This window comes from Strigops habroptila, chromosome 5 (assembly GCF_004027225.2).
Source record: "Strigops habroptila isolate Jane chromosome 5, bStrHab1.2.pri, whole genome shotgun sequence".
NCBI classification, from domain to species: Eukaryota; Metazoa; Chordata; class Aves; order Psittaciformes; family Psittacidae; genus Strigops; species Strigops habroptila.
The window spans coordinates 21,122,415-21,145,494 of record NC_044281.2 but is presented as its reverse complement, the minus strand read 5'-3'; the positions used below and the strand labels follow the sequence as shown (position 1 = coordinate 21,145,494).

Sequence of the window (23,080 nt, the reverse complement as noted above, 5' to 3'; positions counted from 1 at the left end):
CCCACTACATCACTTGCTTAAGTTCTGTGAGACCCCAAACCAAAGACTATGTGCTCACTACCATTTAAAAACTCTTGACTGAAAAATTAATTCTGAGCTATCCTTATGCACAGGTTGAAGATCTGTTCCTCTTTCCCTGCTGAAACAGGACAAGATGTAAGATTTTAGGCCATAAACTAGAGTTTGAAGTTTATTTATATAAAAAGCCTTTCAAGTGCATTTCCCTGTTTTCTCCTCAGAGATGACTTGCAATGGGATATTCTTCACCACGAGAATATGATGCTCTGACAATGCAAAAAGCTTTCCATGTTTAGAAGAAAGCCAGTCTACTTGGTTTCTTCTTTCTCCTGCCTCTTGATTACTCTATCCAATACAGTATTTTGATAGTAAATGCAATCTGCACAGCCTGCACTCTCAGTGGGACCTACACATAAAACCTATCTGGAAAAGCAGTTTCAAGTACTGAAGTAGGAGCCAGGCACTTGGTGGCTATATGCCTCCTTCCTCTTAAAAGGTAATTCCCCTCTCCTCCTCTGGCTTTCAAGGTGAACAACAGATGATAAAGATGAGGAAAATCTGCAGCTTTTCCATCTGGTCAGAAGAGTCCTTTTGTGTCAATAAAGAGATGCCCTTCTCTAGTCTACTAAACAAGCAGAAGCGTGAAGTGTGCCAGGGGAGTAACTGTTATAAACAGGACAATCCAGATAAGCATTTCAGTCAAGAGATACAGACTACACAATTAATGCACTATCATACAGTGAAAAAAAACTGTCACAGACAAGTATTTAGCATAAAAAAATTAGGATCACAGAAAATTATTATAGAATAGATTACAGTCAACCATTCCTTGTGAGAAGCCATGACTTCTTCAGGTATGCTGAGCCTTACCAGTTTTTCAAAATCCTCACAGCAGAGAGCGTACAAACCACAACCAAAGCACAGACTTAGTTTTAGCATCCAGTTTCTATTTAGAAAACTGATCTAGTACAATGAAAGCTCAGGCTGGATAAACCATAAAGCCTTTACCACCCAGCTGACTACTGCAGAAGAACAAAACAAAGACAGGCTGAGAAAGTTGGAGCTGTTCAGCCTGGAGAAGAGAAGGCTGCACAAAGACCTCATAGCAGCCTTCCAGTATCTGAAGGGGGCCTACAAAGATACCAAAAAGGGACTCTTATCAGGGACTGTAGTGATAGGACAAGGTGTAATGGGTGTAAACTTCAACAGTGGAGATTCAGGTTAGATATAAGGAAGAAGTTCTTTACTGTGAGGGTGGTTGCCTCACAGGTTGCCCAAAGAAGTGGTAAGTGCTCCATCCCTGGCAGTGTTCAAGGCCAGGCTGGACAGGGCCTTGGGTGACATGGTCTAGGGTGAGGCGTCCCTGCCCACTGCATGGGGTTGGAACTAGATAATCTTAAGGTCCTTTCCAACCCTAACTATTCTCTGATTTTATGATTACAGTGGCCAGACTCAAAAAAAAAAAAAAAAAAAAAAAAAAAAAAAAAAAAATTCTCTGTAAGGACAATGGGGTTTTTCCACTACTGGAAAAGTCATCCCCTGCTACAGACAAGTTCTCTTTGCCAGTTTCAAAAGTTAACAGTGAAATAATGCAATTTCAGTCCACATCAAGATGCTTACTACTCCCGTTTCACAATAGGCAACAAGTCAGAGTTTCATCTTGTACTGACATTTTTGCTGCCATACTTCTCTCTAGTGTAATCATGCCCTTCAGCCAACCTGTTCCTTCATTCTATAAACCAAGTACTCCCCACCATGCTGCCCTCAGTGCAGCAGAGCCATTAGAACTGCTTTTAATTATTTGGGTTTATGCAATAGAAGCCTTCTCAAGAGCTATTACATATGGCCATACTTCACTTCTTCTGAAAGATTTTAACCTAGAAATAGTTTTCCTATGAAAACCTCACAGACACAAATACTCATCCAGGAATTAAGCTTATCTGAATAAGTTCCTTCAAGATGCTCTAAATCTGACATAAAGGTATTTTTTACCTCTTTAAAAAAAAAAAAAAAAAAAAAAAAAAAAGAGGAAGAACCTGTCTCCAGCTGGCAAAAAGAAGGATCTTTGAATAAGCGTCATCAACAACTGACATTAACGTTTTAATTTTATCTACCCTCCACTAGTCAAGTCTCAAAAAGACAGACAGTGAGGTGAGATGGCTGGACTGGGCACATCGCACATGCACGCATCCTCCTTCATACAAGCATCTGACACTTCATTTATTCCTTATTACATATAAAGGTCTGACACTTTCCATTCATTCATCACTGCACAGTAACTCTATTCAAAATAGATCTAGATCTGGTCCTTTCAACTTTCTTCTTCTCTTCAAAAACAAGCCAGTAACTTCTTTACCCCATAATGATTTACCAAGTCTTTTTTTAGTAGCTTCATGTTACTCTACACTATTCCAACACAAACCTATTTTAAAGATTTCTGCATTCATTAGGTCCCTTAAGGACACTCTATTCAAAGACACCTTCCCCAATGCCATGGTCATTCTACCTAATCTCTGAAGATGAGGATGTAATTTGTTGGTAATGGTTTTTTTGTTTACTATGTATCTGAAGGGTTAAACATCAGTCGTAACTGGAGAACACTCAATAACTTACCTCAGAATCTACACAAACTCTTACATACCACCCTACACTGTGTTTTTATACACCTCTTCTGCTTCCCCAATATATAGAAACCTCCTATTCAATATAGCTGATTAGTGCACACAAATTTTAATTCAGCCTCAAATCCAAGACTAAATTGTAACTGTCTGCAAAAGAAAACAGTAATAAATGGAGTAAGATCTATGAAAATGGATGAAGCAGCTATGAAAGTATTTTTCTTTAAGACTGTCCAGTTCTGAAGAACAAAGTCCCCTAGTTAATTCTTAAATGCAGTTGATATGCAGTGTAACTGCAGGATTCCTTTGTATAGAGCAGAGTGAACTTGTGTACACAAACCATGCCTGCATAAATGCAATCTAGCTTAGGTTTCCACTCATAAAAACATGGGAAGGTGTAGCTTCTCATATGCGTATATGGGAAATATGCATATATAGGAAATATGCGTATATGGGAAATATGCGTAGCATATTTCCAGCATTACTACAAATGTGTTACAATATGATCAGTACTTCAACATGTTCTATGGCAGCATTATGCAGAACTAGTCTCTTCAGTCTCAAAAGAATCAATTCTATTGGTGGCAAAGCAATACTTCTGGTTAAGAAACAGAGAACAAAGAACCTCTAATTTCTTTCAGTTTCTAGCTGTTAACCCACAATACTCTAGATATCTTTCGGTATTACTCATTTTCTTTCATATTACTTTCATTGATAAATTAAGTTATAAATCAGCTCATTAAAGCTCGTTTAGACCACCATACTGCACTCTAAATCCTTCTGAAACTTCTCCACAGAAAATGAACTCATGATTTCTCTATCTTCACATGACATAAATGCTTGTGTTCTTAAGAATTTTACAATAATCACTTAAATATAATGCACTAACAATTTGTGCTCGTGTTCTTAATTCATGCTAGGATCAAATCTCTCCCATTATAATTAACTTCGATACCAGACTGCTTATCCTAGCCATTAGGCTTAGGACATAATAAAGTTAAAATACACTAAGTGTTCTATGAAATCTATGCCCATACATAGAACTGCTACTTCTGCATTTTCATCATTCAACAATTAATCTCATTAATTCTTTGTGGAGCTATACAAAATAATATTTTTCTGCAGTTGGACATTTAAAAACATCACCATTATGGCTGTGGAATCACTGCGTTATTCAACTGTTGTATATACCTTTTTGTGGGAGAGTTGCTTACACAGTTTCCGAGGTCTATCTTATCCCATACTACTTTTCAAAAGCACATTGTATAAATAGTCTAGAAAAAAATCACCAAAGATGATAAAGGTCTACAAATACTTCAGTGATCTCACTGAAGTCTTAGAGATGTAGCCTAAATATCCATGTCAAAATTATTATGCCTTTGAAGCTAGAGTAGTAAGACAGTCAGTATCGCAGCTCCCTTACCAGTTTTCCAATCCAATATACTATATTTAGTGCAGAAGATGGTTTTATCCCCCTGTGCTATCATAATTAGTGTTTAAAGTGATAACACAGCAGGAGACACAGTTAGCAACCTACCTGACAGCCCAGCATGTCAACACTCAAAAGCTTTTAGCCCTATCAATCACAAAAATAAGATAAGGCACGTAACAAAAACACATTCCTGACCTTTTTTTAAGAAGGTACCTACAAAATAATTCAAGTCTTTGGGATAAGGTAAGGTGCTAACAAAGTTGAGGATCAACTTCCAGGAGTGCATCAGAAACAGGCAGCAACCACAATATTTTTCTTTTTGCCTGTCTTTGATTAGGAAGCTGCAAATACTCCAAAACACACCTTGGTACTCGGCATTGAAAGAAAGGTGATGTGTTGCAAAGGAAAGTGGAGTGATACCAAACATCCAAGCAGCTTAATGCCTCTCTGTATGTGTCACCACCAATAACTATCTTTTAACTAAATAGTTCGTGGCATTGAGTCCTCTCACACGCTAGTCATGGAGCTCACAGGGAGTCTGGTACATTTCGACATCTGCTATGAGAGCATCTTCACATTCATTAGCAATCCACACCAAGGAAATGTCAGCACCACTGCAGGTAAGGAAAACCTAAACAAAAGCAGTCCACTTTCAGCAGGTGTTATCTACCCCCTGACTTGTCATTTAAAATAGATGAGTTGTCTAAATAAAGAAGTTGAAAGGGAACTATAGCAACTCAAATTAGACTGTCTAGGCAAACCCCGCATTATAAACACTACTCAAGATTAAATTCCTTTTGCTCTGCTCCGCATCTCAAATGTTTTCATAAGAAGCATTGTTTATAAGAAAAATGTTTCTATAAAGAAAAAAAATCCACCACTACTTGAGAATTTGCAGTCATCAGAACTGGAATTTGCGTTGTGGAGGCGTCAGGATAAGACTGGTGTGACTGGTACCCTCCGCTCCCAATCCCTTGTAAAGTGCTTAGCATAACTAGCACCATTTTATAAGGCAAGCAGCCATTCTCTTTGACTGAGCAGGTTACATACTCATTCCCTTTCCCCTTATTATAAGTCCCTGAAGGGCATGCAAACTAAACAGACAAATCAAACAGATTTCTTTTTCCCCTCCCTACCAGTGTGAAGATTCCTGGGCACCAGGCTGATTACTTCCTCCCTTACTAGCTGTGAAAGTACCAGGCACCCAGTCAACCCGGTGGTGGTGACGACCCCATCACAGAATAGAGAAGAATAACAGCACACAGAGCACTCTCAATAAAATCAAGCAGTTACAAGTCCTGAGTGGGGAACTTGGATCAGAGCTGCTGCTGGACAGCAAGACCTGTGACCCCCAGTGGCCAGGGATGCCTCCACCTTCATCTGCTCCCTCTGATGATTGAGTGACTTGTATGCTTTCATATGATTTTCAAGTCTAGATTATGATTGTTATATTGATGGACCAAACCATGTGCTAAGGTTTTACCCAATCTGCAGAGGGTCCAGCTGATTAGAAACAGTAATTTCAGCTGTATTATAAATTCTGTATTACTTGAGTGATTAGAAAACATGAGTCATCTAGGTGATTAGAAATCATAAGTTGTCATATTATAAATTCTGTATTACACTACTCATAAATTGTACTATACTGATTCTGCTTGTAGAAATCATTTGCCATTCTAATCATAAGTTCTGTGCTATTCTAATTATAATATCTTGCTAAGAAAATAAAGCCTTGTACCAATGTTTTAATGCCATCATCATCCTGCCAAGGATCACCGAAAGAACCTGCCTGCCGCCTTAGTGTTGGGTGGCAACTGGCAAGCTTGATTAACAGATTCTTCGGAGTAAATAGATGTTATTCTCTGGTACAGAATTTACTGCTCACACACTGCAAAATTATCCTGCTCACGTGTGCTAAAAAAGAAGGGTATAGGGAGGGGGGGTGTGAAACAACCAACACACAGAGATAATAAATACAGCTGAATCTAAACTAAACAAGTAAATAAGCTAAAAACATTCAGTTTTGACCCCAAAACACATGGAATTTCTCATAAAATATGCTACTTAAAAACTAAGATATGTGAATTCGAATGGGTATCAAATATGAAATGCAAACCAAGTATCTCTGTTCCAGTGTGCAGAACTGTTTTCCTCACAAGTCCCACAGTTTTCAGGCCTGCCTGGGGTATCTTATCAGTTTATATACCTAGTTCACTTATCCCTTCATTATCACTTTTCCAAGGTTGTGATTATGAAGTAATATAAAGTATTGCAGTTTAAGAGATTAATGAACTAATGAGTACAAAACCAAGCTTAGCAGTGAAAAGTCAAGTTTTATACCTGGAACAATCTCTCCTCTCAACCATGTTACCTTTCATATGAGCTGCCATTGTTAAAAAAAAGTGAAACAAGGCATTATGTGTAAGGGTAAAATAAACTATACTCTGTTTCACTATTAATTTTACTATAATTTACAAAAGTCGTGGAATAGGAATTGGGAATTCAATGCCACCAATAAATAGCATGTACCAGGTCAGATAGCAAAGCCTAGCTGTACTCACCTAATGAACACCTAAAATGCCTCCACTTTCATATCAGTATATAAAGGCAACTTGTGAATTCACCAAACCTACAGTCTAGAAGATATGTGTGCCACTGAACAATGAGCAAGTACCATTACACATAATAGTCCATTACTTAAAAGGATTTAAAGGAATACTTTTCTTTGGGCATGATGAGAAAGACTGAAATAAATCCATTTGAGCCTAGCATCTAGGATTAAAAAGGGAAGATCTCTGTTAGGTTGTCATTACGTTAGATTATATAAAAGAATATGCTGGCAGGAGTGTGGATCATCTATAAAGGTTCTCTGAGAAGACTCCTGAGAAGACCAAAACAATGAACTGAGACACATGTAATAATGGCACGTATGTAAAAGGTATTATTATCTGTTAAACTAGCTCAAAAGAACTTGCAGCAGACTTTTTCACCCACGCTGCTGCTGCTTTTATGGCATGGTCGGCAGCAGAGCTGTGCTGCACAGCCACCCAGCTGGCACACTGCAGGCAGGAGTCAGCTCCTCTTGTACAATCACACTAGGGCCCTCATGTGATAAGGAGAAATGTGGATGTACTGTACTTGATGTGAATGAATCCAACCGATCCCTATTCATTCTGCATTTCCCCAACAAAAGGCATGAAAAAGACTTGAAGAGAAGGATAAGACTTGGTTTAAGAATTTATTACAAACATTGAAATGGATTTTGTCTGTCGTGTTATCTTTCATCCTCACAATGTAGATCAGATTTTCAGGTAATAAAGTAAACCTCTTCATTTGGGCTTTTTTTTTTTTTTTTTTTTGAGTTACAGTTGTACCAAAACCTTGCAATCCAATTCACAGAACCAAAAGGGATATGAAAGAACATTCTGCATAAAACTGAGGCAGTTTCTTGCTGTCTTAATATGCTGTGGTTAGGTCAAAGCCTGATGACCTAACAGGTCTCACTTTTTTTAATTTAAACTTTTTCTCAGCATTCACACAGTGTTACACAGGGGAAAAAATAAAGAATTAAAAAAAAAATAAAACAAAACAAAACCAAACCAAAGTAAAACAAAGAAAAAAACCCTTGAAGTACATGTTAGAGGTCTTAACAATTTCTGGCTTTACAGGGTTTTTATCAAAATAGGTGAATTTTATATTTTATATAAAGTGTATTTTCCCACATTACTTCTTACAATATACTTCTTAAACATCTTTTCTTTCTATTTTAAATCATGGACTTCAAACTATCTATTTGCAAAAAAGGAAAAAAAAAAAAAAGAAAAAAAAAAAGAAAAATTACAAAAGTCCCCATGGCTTTTGTAGAAGATAGGGTTTCTACAAGAAAACCAGGAGATCCTCCTCTACCCCATTAGCCCTCCAGAAAGCATTCCAGCAGGGGCATTTCTTTTTTCCTTCACTGATCTGAAGCATGAACACTTCACTCAGACACATGCACCACAAAAAGTAGCTTTTATTTTTTTCCTACATTCATTTGAAAAGCTGCTGAAATAAACTTCCTTATCATTCAATCAGCTGCATAACAAAAGAACATTGGGTAACAACTCTCAATTTAAACCAAAGAAGCTTATCCAGAAGAGAAAGGGAAAGCTGACATCATTCTTTCCTTCAAAGTTTTGTATCCAAATTTGTTGTTTCAAAGGTCTAGAGTTTATCCTAGCATGAACAGTCCACACTAGAGTTTCACAGGAAAATTTTAACAGTAGTACTTTAAAAGGATCAACAATGCAATTTAGAAATACACGTATCAGGATTCAGTTCTTAAGGGCAAAGCCTCCCATCAAACACAAGAGAAATTAAAAATTTCCAGAGAGAGAAAAAAAAAAGAGAAATAACCCACAAAGGATGAAGTATTTGAAGTTAGAGGGAAATAAAAAAAGAACACCAACATGCACTTAGGTCTATTCCATTGCATTTTGGTTTAGAGCTAACAGAGCAGTTTTGAAGTGAATACCCTCTCCTTGATCTTCCTCACTAAGGTTTTGCTTGCTTTGCAGAGCGGCTCTTGTGTGTGTGAAACAAACTTCTTTTGGAGGAACCTGAACTGGAAGTTCTGCCCCAGCAGAAACACACTCTAATCTCTGAAAGATGTAATGGTTCAGACCAGTTCTGCGTACAGGACTGCATTGTAGAGGCCTCAGCATTGACCGATTCACTCCCCTTATCTGCTTCCATTTCCCCAGAAACTTGTAGACCTAAACACAACTAAAATACTAATGAAATCCAGTGTTTAACGAATTTGTAATCTGCAAATATTCTCCATATCTGCCGTTCTGTTAGCAGGGACACTTTTGTCAGAGTTGTTTCCTAAATTTAAGATGCTCTTTGAAAGAGCAAAGATTCAACCAAGTATTTTTCTGCTGTTTCACACAAAGATACCACCAAAAATTGTTTCAAGCCATGGAATCACAGAACCACTTAGATTGAAAGTGTTCACTAAAGATCATTTAGTCCAATCCCCCAGCTCCCAACAGGGTCAGCTAAAGCAGGCTGCCCAGCCAGGTTTTGATTATGTCCACAGATGGGGACTCCAGAACCAATCCAGGCAACCTGTTGGAGTGTTTGAGCACCCTCAGAGTTAAAGTTTTCTTGTGTTAAGACTGAGATTCATCAGATTTAATTTGTGTCTGCTGCCTCTTGTCCTGTCCCTGGGCACTAATCAGAAGAGTCTGGCTCCCTCCTCTTCATTCCCTGTCATCGTGTAGTGTTACACACACTGGTAAGATCCCCCTGAGCCTTCTTTTCTCCAGACTGCATAGTCCCAGCTCTCAGCCTCAAATGAAGTATATTCCAGTCCCGTAAGCACCTCTGTAGCCACAGACACGCTGAAGTTTTGCAGGCTCATGCCTGAAATACAAAGCTGAGGGAAAACTCTGTTAAGAGAGACTCCCTGAAAAGGCTTATTTTGTCCAAGCTGAGACACAACCAGCAGGGCTGTTTTCTATTGCTTCTCATCTCCTCCTTACCTGCCCATCCAAACTTCATCCAGTCGGGAGTTTTCAGACCACCACAAAGAAAAGCCCTATAATAATACACTCTGAATAACATACCTGGAAGAAACAGCTATTTTGAACTACAGCTGTCTACACAACAAAGATTTATCAAAGAAGGGGGGAGAGAATCAAAATAAATTATCTTTTTGTATTAAGGAAGAAAAAAGTTAATCCAGCACTTAATATGAATCATAGTCTAAAACAGCAATGGCATCTTATCATAACAAATACAGGTGTATGACACTGCCTTAGAAATAAAGTTTCTCCTTCAACGTTCACAGATGTAAGGAAACATCTTCTTTCTCCAGCACTCTTCTAATACAGAATGAGTTATTCCTAATAAAACGCAAAATAAAAACAAAACCCCTTTTCTATCATACGTTCTACTATCTTTAAATACTTGATTATCTTACCTGGCCAGGTATTTTCAGAAAAGAAATACGGATTGTGATTTCATTCAACCTGTTGTTTCATCATCAACACAGAAACCATTGTTCAATATGCATACAAATCTTGATATCTCTGAGGCAAAACTCACACTGGAAATGGCTCTGCATAGCTACACAAGAACTTGATACCTTGTATTGACTGTGGACCAAAAGTTACTTTACCAGGGTATCATCTGAACTGCACAGAACTCTGCTTAATTATAGAATGGTTTGGGTTGGAAAGGACCTTAAGATTATCTAGTTCCAACCCCCTGCCATGGGCAGGAACACCTCACCCTAGACTACGTCATCCAAGGCTCTGTCCAGCCTGGCCCTGAACACTTCCACAAGCATTTACTACTTGTTAGGAGCAACCCATTCCAGTGCCTCACCACCCTCACAGTAAAGAACTTCTTCATTATATCTAACCTGAATCTCCACTGTTTCAGTTTAAACCCGTTACCCCTTGTCTTATCACTTGTCCCTGATGAAGAGTCGCTCTCCAGCATCCTTGTAGGCCCCCTTCAGATATTGGAGGGCTGCTATGAGGTCTCCATGCAGCCATGTCCAGGCTGAACAGCCCCACCTTTCTCAGCCTGTCTTCATACGGAAGGTGCTCCAGCCCCCTGATGATCCTCGTGGCCCTCCTCTGGACTTGTTCCAACAGCTCCATGTCCTTCTTATGTTGAGGACACCAGAACTGTGCACAATACACCAAGTGAGGTCTCACAAGAGTAGAGCAGAGAGGCAGGATCACCTCCTCTGACCTGCTGGTCACGCTTCTTTTGATGCAGCCCAGGGTACGGTTGGCTTTCTGGGCTGTGAGCACACACTGAAGCCGGTTCATGTTAAGTTTCAAATCGACCAACACCCCCAAGTCCTTCTCTGCAGGGCTGTTCTGAAGCACTTCTCTGCTCAACCTGTAGCTGTGGCTGGGAGTTAAGCTATGCTTAACTCCACCTTATACAAGTAGGATATATTGAAGATTTGCTATGCTGAACCTGATTTCCTGCCCAGAAAAAAGCTGTTAAAAGAGAACTACTGTTCTTTTCTGAAGTAGCACTATAAACAAACGCTGGTGTTGATTTAGTTGGCATATTTTATTGTTTCTCGTTTAGTCTGAAAGTAAACACTTGGAACAATTCCAATACCATGTATGCAATATTTTCCAAGTCTTCCGGATGTCACCACATAGTGCATCATTCTCTTCTGCGAATGAAGGGCAGCAATCTATGAAAACAAAGGCAGTATTGCCACTGCACTGTCATGAAGATCTCTAATTAATACTGCAGTGTCGAGCTACAAAGCATCTTCAGCTAGTTCACCCCAACAGAACATGCCTGCTAGAATGTGAGTCTATTGTGGCCACACACTAGAAGCAAAAAACTTAGCTATTTCTGTCCTCCTTCTCATGAAGCAATAAAAGAGTTGGAGCAATATAAATGCTACGATAGCATAAAGTTTTCATCAGGTGATTTTAATCTAACTCTAATGAAGATCCTAATATTAGCCCAAAGTGGTTCAGAGGCTGGAAACACAAGACACTAACAGGAATAAATTGTAAGTTTAAGTCCAGTCTCCATAATAAAATGTCTTCAAAGCAGAAGTAAGAACAGAAAAGCAACTTTATAACTGAATTGTGATCCTTCTGAATATGTTTGTTCTCTTAAAACAATAGCTCAAGCTTATGATTTTTGTCCATATTACTCATACAAGACAGAAACAGTGATCCACAAGTAAATACACAATATTTTCTGGTATGTTAAATTGACAATTTTTGTACCACCTCGCTGAAGCAGGTATACTTGACATATAGTATATGCCAATCTGTAATAATTACTTGTTCCTATTAAGAAACGCCTCAGACATTCAAAATTGATCTTGACCTTCAAGATCTTTAAGTTCACCCTACTTGTGAAAGCATGACTAGGAACAATGAAAAGCTTCCAATCTTCAGTCTGCTTCTGATCCTCATTTCTCTTTAACTGTGTTAGCACTGCTCAGCTTAAAAAGCTATGTAACATCATCACTACATCAGCCTTACAGGACATCCTCAAATTTCACCTATATTTCACTACTAGTCAGAATACCTCAGAGGCCATTAGACATCCACAGGAATAATTAGGCTGATAAAATAATTCACAGACTGTTAATTGTAAAGACAAAGGATTAACGGAAACAGCTAACTTATCATACTGGGGTTTTGCCAAACTGCTGGGTAAGTCACATACCTAGTCAGATACTGGAAAAGGGTAAAGGATCAGAAACATTAGCTCCACCAATGTCACAAACTTAATACTTTAGCTAACAAATGAAGAACACTTCAAATTTTTCACTGAGCTTACCTTGGGAACAAGCTGCAGGATTGTCACAAACAGCAACCCTGGAAAATCACACCTGGGAATTGTTCAGAAGGACTCTAAAAACCCACCACCTTCATCAGCTTTATTAGCATCTCACCATTGCCCTGAAACCGTGTACAAAACAGTCACCAGTCGGCTGAAGTCTACCTAAATGCCAGGAAGCGTGCACTCTTCTCCATGAAGATTAAGCTTCTTCCCCTTTACTGACATCCCTCAACTATCTCTCTCTCCTGAAAGGCAGCCAACTCTCATAAAGCAACTCTGACTTGACAGCAGCTTCCGGAAAATTTAGGTTCCTCCTGCACTGTCGGGTACCACATGATTGCTTGTTTCTCCCTGTATATTCTCTTTTTTTTCCTCATTACTACGTTTTCTGCCCCAGCACAGGGTGGTGGGGATTTTTCTGCATCTTTTTAGTCTACTGCACCTAGTGCCCCAGGCCCATGTTAAACACCACGGCATGGTCTCCAGCAACTGGCACTTTACAGGAAAAGCAGGTGGTAGAGAGAAGTAAGAGCTGCATCACCACCACAGAACCCTAAAGCAGGCAAGGGAAGACAGCAGTCAAACCCCATTAAAGAAGGCAAGAGACAAGCACTAAACATGTACTGGTTGCTTCAGTTACAGAGTTGATCCCATAACTACACAGAACCTAGTATTGTGCATATAGAGACTGATAAGAAGGAAAAATAAGTTTTAAAGCAATTCTTCTCTCAAGGATTTCATATCAGCATTGCTTCATTCTGCCACTCCTGGATGGTAACATTCTTACACCCATAAGCTTCAACTATGTAATTTTTTTGCACACCCAAAGAGCTTCAAACATAGCAAGAAACAGGGAAATCTAGCAGAACTGTCAGTATTTCATCCTACCAGCAAGGCTGTGCTGCAAAGGAAGAAATAAGTAAAAACCCACTCATACAAAAAAGCTAATTATTAATTTACACAAGGTAAGCAATATCAGCTTCTGTCAAGTGTGATTTCCTGGGGTGAGGGGAGAGGAGGGCAAAACTTCGCTTTTAATTTCAGGCATCAGTAAATTTCCTAGTGACACACTTACATTCCATGTTCCTCAAGCAGATTGCTCCTCTGCTGCTCAGTACTATCCTAGCGACTTCAGCAAACCCAAGAAGTTAACAAGACTAACTAACTTTACTTGATTTTTCATGTCCATTCTTCAAATGCCAAGAATTGCTATTATTCCTGGAAATAAAACTAGCTTCTATCTACTACTGCCTTATACTTCTGAATTATTTTGGAAGGGGGGAAAGGGGAAGAGAGAAAGAACCAAAAGTGTCACACGAAAATGAAATATGGCCTACACATGTAGCCACTATATGAGCCACCCACATGTCCTTTGCAAGGAGAGCTCACTTTTTTTTCCCCTCAAGCCAACCAGAACAGATGTGGTTTTGTCTCCATTTGACAAACAGATTCTGGAAAAAAAAACCAAAAACAAACAACTGGTCTCTGACCTAAGGGAAAGTGATTCTTCACTGAAGGAAAATAAAAAAGTAAAACAGTTCTAATGTTCTTTCAGAGCAACGCATCACCCAACCTAAAACTGCTCTCCCAGGTCTGAACTTGTCCCCTGCTACCAAGCATTGGTTCCAATTTGAAGATGCAAAGCGTTGCTGTTGTAAGGGTTAGTGAGAATCAAGATCATGCAATCCCTCCAAATTTCCACACAGTCACCAGCAGAACCGCTCCTCTTCTAGCACTGAAGGAACTCCTGTGAAGCCACAACTTTCCAGGTATCAAAGGCTTTTGACCTTACCTGTAGAAAAAAATTGGATGGAGGGAGAGAGAAAGCATAGGGACAGATGGGCCAAGCATAAAGGAGGTAGGCAGGTTCCAGGAACAGGAAAGCATAGCATACTTGCTGTAAATTATCATTACAGAGCACCAGCCAACTGCCTGATGTGTTGGTTACATACTCCTTTATCCCTCCAGTTAACAAATTAACTTTAAAACAAGCTTTATTTGCTGGTGACTTGCAATTGTGGGAAACCCAAAGCAAATTGCACTTAATTTTTATTTTTTTCATTCAGGTCTTGTCAGGAAGAAGATTAATTTTATTTTGCAAGCCTCCAATTGCACGAATTGTAATTTTTCTATTATACAACAAAGTTTTATCACTGAATGGCTCACAAAGCCTAACCTCTTCGAAGGAATGAGAACTATAGCCTTGCCTCAAATTTGGGTATTTCTAGAAATTTCATTTTTCAGAAACTTCAATTCAGAAAGTTCATTTTTGTTCAAAAAAAGTCAAGACAGAGCTCCCTTCCCCAACACTATTACTGCCGTGTGGAGACAAGGCAAATAATTAACAACTACGAGCTCTGCACTGCCTCATTAGCAGCACAGCATTGGAAGTGTTCTACATGGTATTTTTATATTGCACCATGACCATCTTTACTCTGACAACTGAATTAAAAGCCACTCCTTATTAAAATAATAGATGAGGACTTCACATTTCCACAGTTCTTCAAATGGTCATTAGCTGACAGAAAATCTTGACCAATTATTTCCCAAAATGTAAGATTTTAATTTACAAAATAATAAACTCTTCCTGTCTAGCTACAGTTGTAATAAGTTCCAATTAATGTTATGAAAACTGTATTTAATATGTGCATGTACAAAATGCTTAGGCTGCTGTGGTAACTTTAAAGATTTATGGTAAGGAATAGAATTGGCTTTGGAGCAGGATTAAGGCAGGCACATCTTTCTTTTTTACACAAAGTTTTAGAATAAAGATCTTAGGTAGCATTAAGTATTACTTATCAAATTATGCAGCTTCTTATGCAAGAATTACAGGGCTTTGGGAAATAAACCTCTGCAAGAACAAATGTCAAAGTTTATCATAGCTTTAGTTGTTACAGTGTGGTATTTCACTGAGCACAGTCCGATCTAATTTGCAACATATACATAAAAACTACTGTAAAAGAAAGCCCTTCAACTGCTTTTTCTAATTTAAAAAAAAAAAAAAAAAGGAAAAAAGAAAACACACACAAAAAAAACCTGATTAAGCACAGGGGTAAGAAATCTTGGAAAGCATGAATAAGAAGCAAGCATCTGATTAACAGAACAACATAGAACTGTAATGCTACCTCCAACTATAGAGAGGCTTTTCAAAACAGCATACACCAACTTGAACACCAGTTCTGAGCATCATAATCAGAGACCCCTCTGCAGAGTCAAAGATCTCTGACAGCAACAAACACAGGAGAGTCTACTCTCTGCCAGACAAGGAGCCATTAGCAATACACATGCTGCAGGGAAGGGGAAAAAAACAGTAAATAACATTCCATAGAAACACCAACAGAGACCCCAGAGCCATTAAACTGAGAGTGGCTCACATTCTGCTTACAATAAGAACTACAAAAAACAGCAAAACTGTCTTGAATGGTAACTTGTTCTACTCAAAATCCCAACACATCTGACTTAGCAACACTGCGCCTTACGAGGCAACAAACCGCAAGGCATTTTTTAGCTCAAATTTAGAAAGGCAAAACTAGACAAAAACCTCAGTTCAACTAAGGTAGCTTTTTTAATGAGTTGCAGCCAATAGATATAGATAATCCACCATGTAGAAGTAACCCTTTATTTTCCAACCAGTTCTGGCTGTTTTCTAGCCAAATTAATTTTTCACATCAGTTGCAACAGGACAGAAAATTTTAAAATTAAAGCTAGCACCCAGCCTAATCACGAGATAACCCACTGCTTCTCCAGAACAGAATCTTCCTTCCACAATTACCAACACAGGCTGACAAACAGTAAATTACATCCAGCAGAAGAACATCAACTCCAACGTAGCTTTCCAAAAACAAGGCAAAGCCACTTGTTCATATCCATTTAAGAAACCTTTTTAAAAACAAAACAAAACCAACAAAAACAAACAAAATAATGCTGCTTTCTCTCACCCATGTGATTTAGGGTTCTTTACAATCTGAAAGGTACAAATATAGTTTTAACACTATCCAATTTTCAGGTTTTTATATTGATTATTGGTTAAACACTTTTCTGTGGAGATTTATATTGTGTCTGAGGAGGAAAAAATCTTGCATATGTAAGTGACATAAATTCAGAAAAATCTATTTCAGTTATTTTATTCAGAATACTTGGCTACAAACCCAGTCTGAATGAGAAAATATCTTACAGTATTGCTTTTATTAGGGTTTTTTAAGCTAAGTTATATCCAGTTTATTTTAAAAAAAAAAAAAAGCACATACATTAAAATTCACTACACATTTTAACTTAATGCATTAAAATCATAGAAAGAGATCTCCCAAGTCTTTGCTAAATTAAACCTGTCTCTCCCTTAAGTGCAATTACAGTTCTTATCTCTGTAACTCCTAGCAGAGGGTTTCTTTGGATCCTCCTGTTCTAACAGTTAGGAAACCCCTTCTAACTCCCAAATCAGTTGGTGTATGAACAGCCTGTATCGATCTGAATTAATTTAAGAATTTCTTCTTTTCTTGACTCTCTACCCTATACGTTTACAGATAGAAATCAGAATGGTTTCTTCCTGCTCCAGAAAATATTTGTATACAGGAATTAACAGGAAGAGCCTCTTCCTCACATCACATCTCTCAATCACGCAGCCATGCAGCAAGTCAAATAGGGAATCTGATCCAACAGGAAACTGACCCAGCACAAGAACTAGTTCTCTGTCAGATTATGCGATCCTTTCAACAGCTGCCTGTTAGGGCAGATTAAATGGATCATGAAACCGCACACCAAGAGTTTATAAAGAACTGGCTAGCCACCTCGAAAATAAAACAAAGGTGGAACAATATCTCAGTTGAAGCACTCCTTAAAGGCAGCTAACAGACACTTGAATCTCTCAAACATCACAGAGGAAGCGACAGAAAAGGCAAAAAAGCTGTATAATTTGAAATGTGTATCATGTGCCCTTGGTTTTCAAAACAGCATTTGGCTGACACGGATGAACAGCAAGAAAAGTTCACATTCTCACAGAGAAAAACAGCAGAACTTCTCCAACCTGCTAAATCCACAGGATGGAGACACCCCACATGACCCACAAACTTTCACTTTCTGATCACAATCAAAACTTTTAAATTACCCCTAGAATAGGCCATTAAGTAATTCTGTATGTATGTTTTAGTTACTATGCAATATAAAGCCTATGCCATTGGGAAGTGTGATAAACCATCCTGGTGTACCTAACCCTGCTTACCTTTCCTCCTGCAAAGCCCACAAAGATGCTTCACTATGTTGTTATTTTTCTCATTTAATTGGCAAAGGGCTGTTGTAACTGAACTCATCCCTGAAGACACTATCCAGGGAGAGGTACGTAGTGCTTTCCTGAGGTGAATGGCTCTATTTCAGCAAGTGGTAACTACTCATGTTCACAACGCAATTAACCCTGGGATGGCCAATGCAGAGGGATATAAATTGCTGGTGAACCAAGTTCAGGCTGTATTATTCTCCTCTCCCCAGGAATAAAAAAGATGCTGTAAAAGTCCCTCGCTAGTTTCATTAAAAACAACAAAATTCATCCAACATCTCCAAAATTATATCCACATTTGGTCAAATGCATAGAATTTACAAGGGAGGACGTGGGGTGGGGTGTGTTTGTTTGGATTTTACTATTTTTAATAGTACTGAGACTAAATTTAGTCTCATCATGGGTCTCCTATAAGTTAAGACAACAAATACAAGGTGTTAATGAGAAAAGATGTAATTGACTAAGCACAAGATTTTTTTAAGTGGTACTAAACAAATAGTCAGTTTGAAAGTCATGTAAACAACCTAAGCTTAGTGAAAGTTCAACTGAAGTCAGCCAAATTAGGTATGTCCAAGGATTTGGTTCAATATAACCAGACCTTACTTTCCTCACTAGGCATTCACTTTAGTTAAAGAAATAATACCAACATTTAACAGCACCAGCAGGTAACTAGCAATAAAGTTTCACTACAGATAGGTATTTGCAATGCCAATTTCACATCCATCTGTACAATGGATGTATGCTTATATATAAAAATTTAGAAATACATTTTACGTATCAAAAGATGCAAGCTTTTAACTGGAAAGAAAGTGGGATTTTCTAAACTAAACTCTCACCCAGGCATTCACCCAGGTACTGCAACAGAAAATAACTACTATTTAAGTAACTCCTATGACTCATGTCATGCCCTAGACAAGGATTAATCCAACACCTTTGAGGCCTTTTTTACCTTAGAAGACGGACTTAGTCGTTAGCAAAGATGTATCTTATGCTAGCAGAATCACTTCCACTTGGATAATTAAGATCCATTCCTTAAACTGAGCAAAATAAAGTCCTCTGGCCTATAAACCCATGCCCATGCAGTGCCTCCACTGGCAGCACTTGCTTGATGCTGAGTACCAATGTGGTCCAAGCTAGCCACCTCCAAGGACCTGAACACCTGAACCCTCATCCCTCCTTAGTCCCTTTTCAGAACCTAACAAGTGCAAACAGAAATACAAAGGCTCCACCTGGGACCACAGAAAACCATCCCATTTTAAGGAAGAAGTACTTTTTTTAACTATTCTGTTTCTGCCTGTGGAAAATAGAAAATAAAAAACTTAATTACACAGCTGCGTACACACACCTTCCAGCCCAGATCAGTAACATCTAGTTCTGGTTGTCATCTGTCTGACAACAATCAGCAATGGGTGCACAACACTGAGAATAACCAACAGCATCAGCAGGTAAGACTTCTGGATTTTTTTCATTTAAGTAGCCTCATCTATAAGGAATAGCAATCACAGTCTTAGAGATGGCCTTCGACGTTTGCAGCATTTGCTAAAGATTTAAAATGTTACACACAAATAAAAGGAAGTTTTCTCAAAGTAGTTTATTAGCAACAAGCAACATCGAGGTCAGGATACGAAAAACTTTCCATCACACATACTGTTAACAACAGTCATCTTTTCACATGGTAAAACTCAAAACTACCCAACCCAAATGCAGGGGATAGAGGCTGAACACACCTGATCTGCACTAGTTGGACACATGAGCAAAGCACTGAAGCGCACTACCAGAAAACACCCTGCCTGCAGGGACCTGGGGATGGGGGTAGAAGACAGGTTGAACCTCACCCGCTGAACCGGGACAAAAGCCAGTTGGCTGGGGTGGAAGGGAGCTGAAACCCGCTGCTGGCCTATGTGCCACTGCCAGGCACAGGGAGGTGGGCCAAGAGGTGTAAGATTAAACAGGGAGGAAGAAAAGGGTTTGAGTATATATATGCATGAAAAAGAAAAATAAAATTAAAAAGAAGTCAGCACGATAGCAGCAGATACAGGGGTGAGATCCACCTCCCCCATAAAGCCACCGGAAAAATGCAGAGTAATCTAAGCGGATACATGCACACGTGTGCATCCACAGACCGACACATGCACACACACAAAGCACACAGAGCGCATCTGCGGAGTTGCCGGAGTCCCACCACAAGCCAGCAGGTCAGGGCTCAGGCAGTCACCGGTGCAGCGGGTGACGATGCACCACAGCACAACGACAGGGCAGCACCGGCGCCCTCCACCGGGCCGCACCGGGCGGGGCGCGGCGGGTTCTAGAAGGAGCCGCCGCCCCCCGGGGCCGCGCCGCCCGCCCGCTACCGGGCGGATAAAGTTTGCAGCAGCCGGCGGCGGCGCCACTGCAGTGCCGGGCGCGTCCGCCGCAGTGAGGGAGCCCAGCCTGCGGGAGGATAAGCGCGGGTAGGCCCGGGGCCGGCTAAGCGGCCGCCACGGCATCCCCTGCCTCCGCCCCGCGGCACCCCGCGCCGCACTCCCCGTTCTCCCGCTCCACTGACCGATAACCTCCTGCAGCTCGTAGGCGTCCCTGCAGATGGGCCAGCCGACGGCCGGGGCGGTGGGCGCTGGCGCCGGCTGGGGCTGCTGGACGTGGACCGGTGACTCGCCCTGCTCCGCCATGATGCTGCCGGAGCGCACAGACACCCGGCGACCTGCTTCAAACTTCCCTTCCAGCAACACCTTTCGGCCGCGCTGCCTCCCCGCGCAGCCGGCCGCCCGGCGGAGGGAGGAGGCAGGGCACCGAGGGGGAGGAGGCAGAGGCGGGCGCCGCCGCCGGCCGCGGCCGCTCGCCCCGCGCCACCGAGGGGAGAGCGAGAGCGGCGCTTGGGCCCGGCAGCTCCCAGCCGGTGTCACCGCCGCGGTGGTCGCCCCCTTCATGCGCCCTTGCCTGAGGGAGAAGCGCGGGCGCTGCGGCGGGGGGCTCCGCTGACCCCGGCGGCTCGTAACCTGCCGACCGCATCCCCGGCCATCGTCCTTCCCCGCTCATCCCGCGGCTCTGCGGGAGGCAATCTGCGGCTGGAAGCGCTGCGAGGGGCGGCGGGCCGATCCCTGCCGGCAGGACCCCGGGCACCCTTCTGGGCCGGGCCGGGCCGACGCTGAGCGCGGGGGCCAGGGAAAGGCTTGAGGGAAGCCACATCGCATGGCCGGGATGCCGGGAAGCACCTCTTAGGCCGGTAACATAAGCACGCAGGCATCTCTGGAGCACTGCTCTCAGGTGTTACTGCCGAAAGCACTGCTGCTGCGAGGTTTCTTGTATTTAAATTTGAGGACTTGAAAAAAGCATTTGCTTTCATCAGTGATGAGGGCTGCGGTCCTGCAAAGCGGTTAAGTCGCCATTTGACCTGAGTGGCCCGTTCAAGGGAGGGTAGCAGAGGCGCACCATGTCGCCTCGGTGCTGACACTGCCTCAGCTCACACCTCTGAGAGGGGCTGCTCACTGAGAAGTGTCCCCCTTGGCTTACCGGAAAGAACCGAGTGATTTAAACAGATACTCAAGACGAAAATCAGAATTACTAAATTTATCTACTGCTTCCCATTGCACAAGAGGAAAAAAAAGTTAGATGAAACTGCTGTTATTTTTTTCTTTTCACCGTATTAGTAGTGTCAGTGTTTGTGTAATATCAGCAGGATTTTACTTACTAGGAAATATATCAGAAAATAGCTCTTTGTGCAGTCTGAAGTCTCACTTGTACTTTGAATGCTCTATATTTTAAGATTCATGGAAATCTGGAAGAGTGGGAAGAAAAGATTTCGATAGATTTTAAAATCTTCCTACTACAGCAGGAATTTAAGGTAATTAGAACTAATAATGAAAATACAGGAGCAGGAAAGCTTTCAAAGTCAGCACTGATTAAAAGCAGAACTGAATCTCATAAATTGTTAGGAAGGATGATGGAGTGTGATTTAAAGTCATGAAAAGAAACACATAACACAGTCTGTTAGATACTTGATTCAGTCCTGGTTTGGTTCAGGATACCCCTTTTTTACTAACTAAACTTTTTTTGCATAGCTTATTCAGTGAAGACTCAGTTAATAGAAGGTTATTCCAAAAAGGAAAGCAAGTTACTTCTGTTTTTCTGTGTTTTGAGAAAGCTGAATGAAGCATAAACTCACCACCACTGACTGCTTAACATTTCATCAAAAGGTGTAGCAGCAACTTGCAAATATGGAATCATTTGTGCACTGAACTTCCATTTTCTCACAAGCAACAGGTAAGCTCAGTATAGAGGCTCCTAGTAGTAGAAAAAAACCTTGCACATTTTTGTGCTAAACTAATGATTCAGCTCAATCTCATTTTTAAAAGGTAGGTGATTAAAATATTTTCATGTATACACATTAGGAGTTATCTGCCACAAAGCTAAAGATCAAGACTTCAAAGAGCAAGTATTAAACTGTCATTCAATATTAAGCTTAATGCCAAGACTAGACAAACTTGTTAGTAGAGAAGACCATTCTGCCAGTAGTAGCATGAAAAAATGTAAGACAGCAACAGCACAGGCCAAATCAATCAGCACAGAAAAATGGGTTACTCACTATTGATGGAAAACAGCCAACTTCTCCATCTGTACTCAGCTGTTACGGGTGGTGGCAGTGGGGTAGGGAGTGGTTTGCTCCTGAGTCGTGAATTTCTGTGATGCTCCTGCCATATCACTGTACGAACTGCTGAACTGCTGCCTCAGATCTGATACCATTATAGTACTTCTTGTCCTGATTATTGTCCCAGTTTGTCCCACTAATCCTACAAATTTGGGAATTTCTAGACTGCACCTGCACTCTAATTGAAAAGAACAGCTTTTACGTGAAGAACTTCATAGGATAGCAATTTTATAAACAGTGGGAGTTGTGGGAAATGTTCCATGCATTCAGGTTAAAACTCAAAAAGAATATCAGAGCCTCAAAGTCGGGTAAAATAGAGAAGCTTTGAAAGCAACAGCAAGACCTTGAAGCAGTTGGGCCGTGCCAGTAGGTCAAGCTGCCGTCTAAAAGTAGGTCCCCTGCTGGAGACAAAGGAGAAGAGCCCTGTGGTACTGAAGGCTCTGCTGCTGAAAGCATTACAGGCACTACAGTTCTTCCACAAGGGTTTTCAGACACCTGAAAGAATAGCAGTCTGCAGCTTTTGGAGATTCCAGAAATTTTTGGAGAATTCCAGAAAAAAGCTAGGACTCCCCCCCCCCATCTACGAGAAGGGCTGAAAGGAGGATCCAGGAAATTATCAGTGCCTGGGAAGATTATGGAGTGAATCTTCCTGGGGTCAAACCAAAGACGTGATTGGGAAAAGCCAGCACGGATTCACCAGGGGCAAATCCTGCTTGACAAACCTGATCGCCTACAACAAAGTAACCTGCTTGTTAATGCGGGGTGAGCGGTTGACG

The 23,080-nt window shown here is 40.7% G+C and overlaps 1 protein-coding gene across 7 annotated transcripts in view; it reads right to left on the bottom strand.

Annotated features, from left to right (window-relative positions):
* Positions 1-23,080, bottom strand: part of STK39 (serine/threonine kinase 39) — a 134,971-nt gene that overhangs the window by 85,266 nt on the left and 26,625 nt on the right. For 5 of the 7 annotated variants that reach the window (XR_003991479.1, XM_030486607.1, XM_030486604.2 and 2 more), the window contains exon 1: positions 20,208-20,427. The exons of 1 other annotated variant lie outside the window; for it this stretch is intronic. Coding sequence is in view for 5 of the 6 variants with exons in the window: in XM_030486607.1 (XP_030342467.1) it covers positions 20,208-20,328 (121 nt within the window). In the remaining variant the exon portion in view is untranslated. Of the gene's footprint in view, positions 1-20,207; positions 20,497-23,080 lie in introns of those variants that run through there. One more of the 7 variants, XM_030486605.2, reaches the window with a different exon arrangement.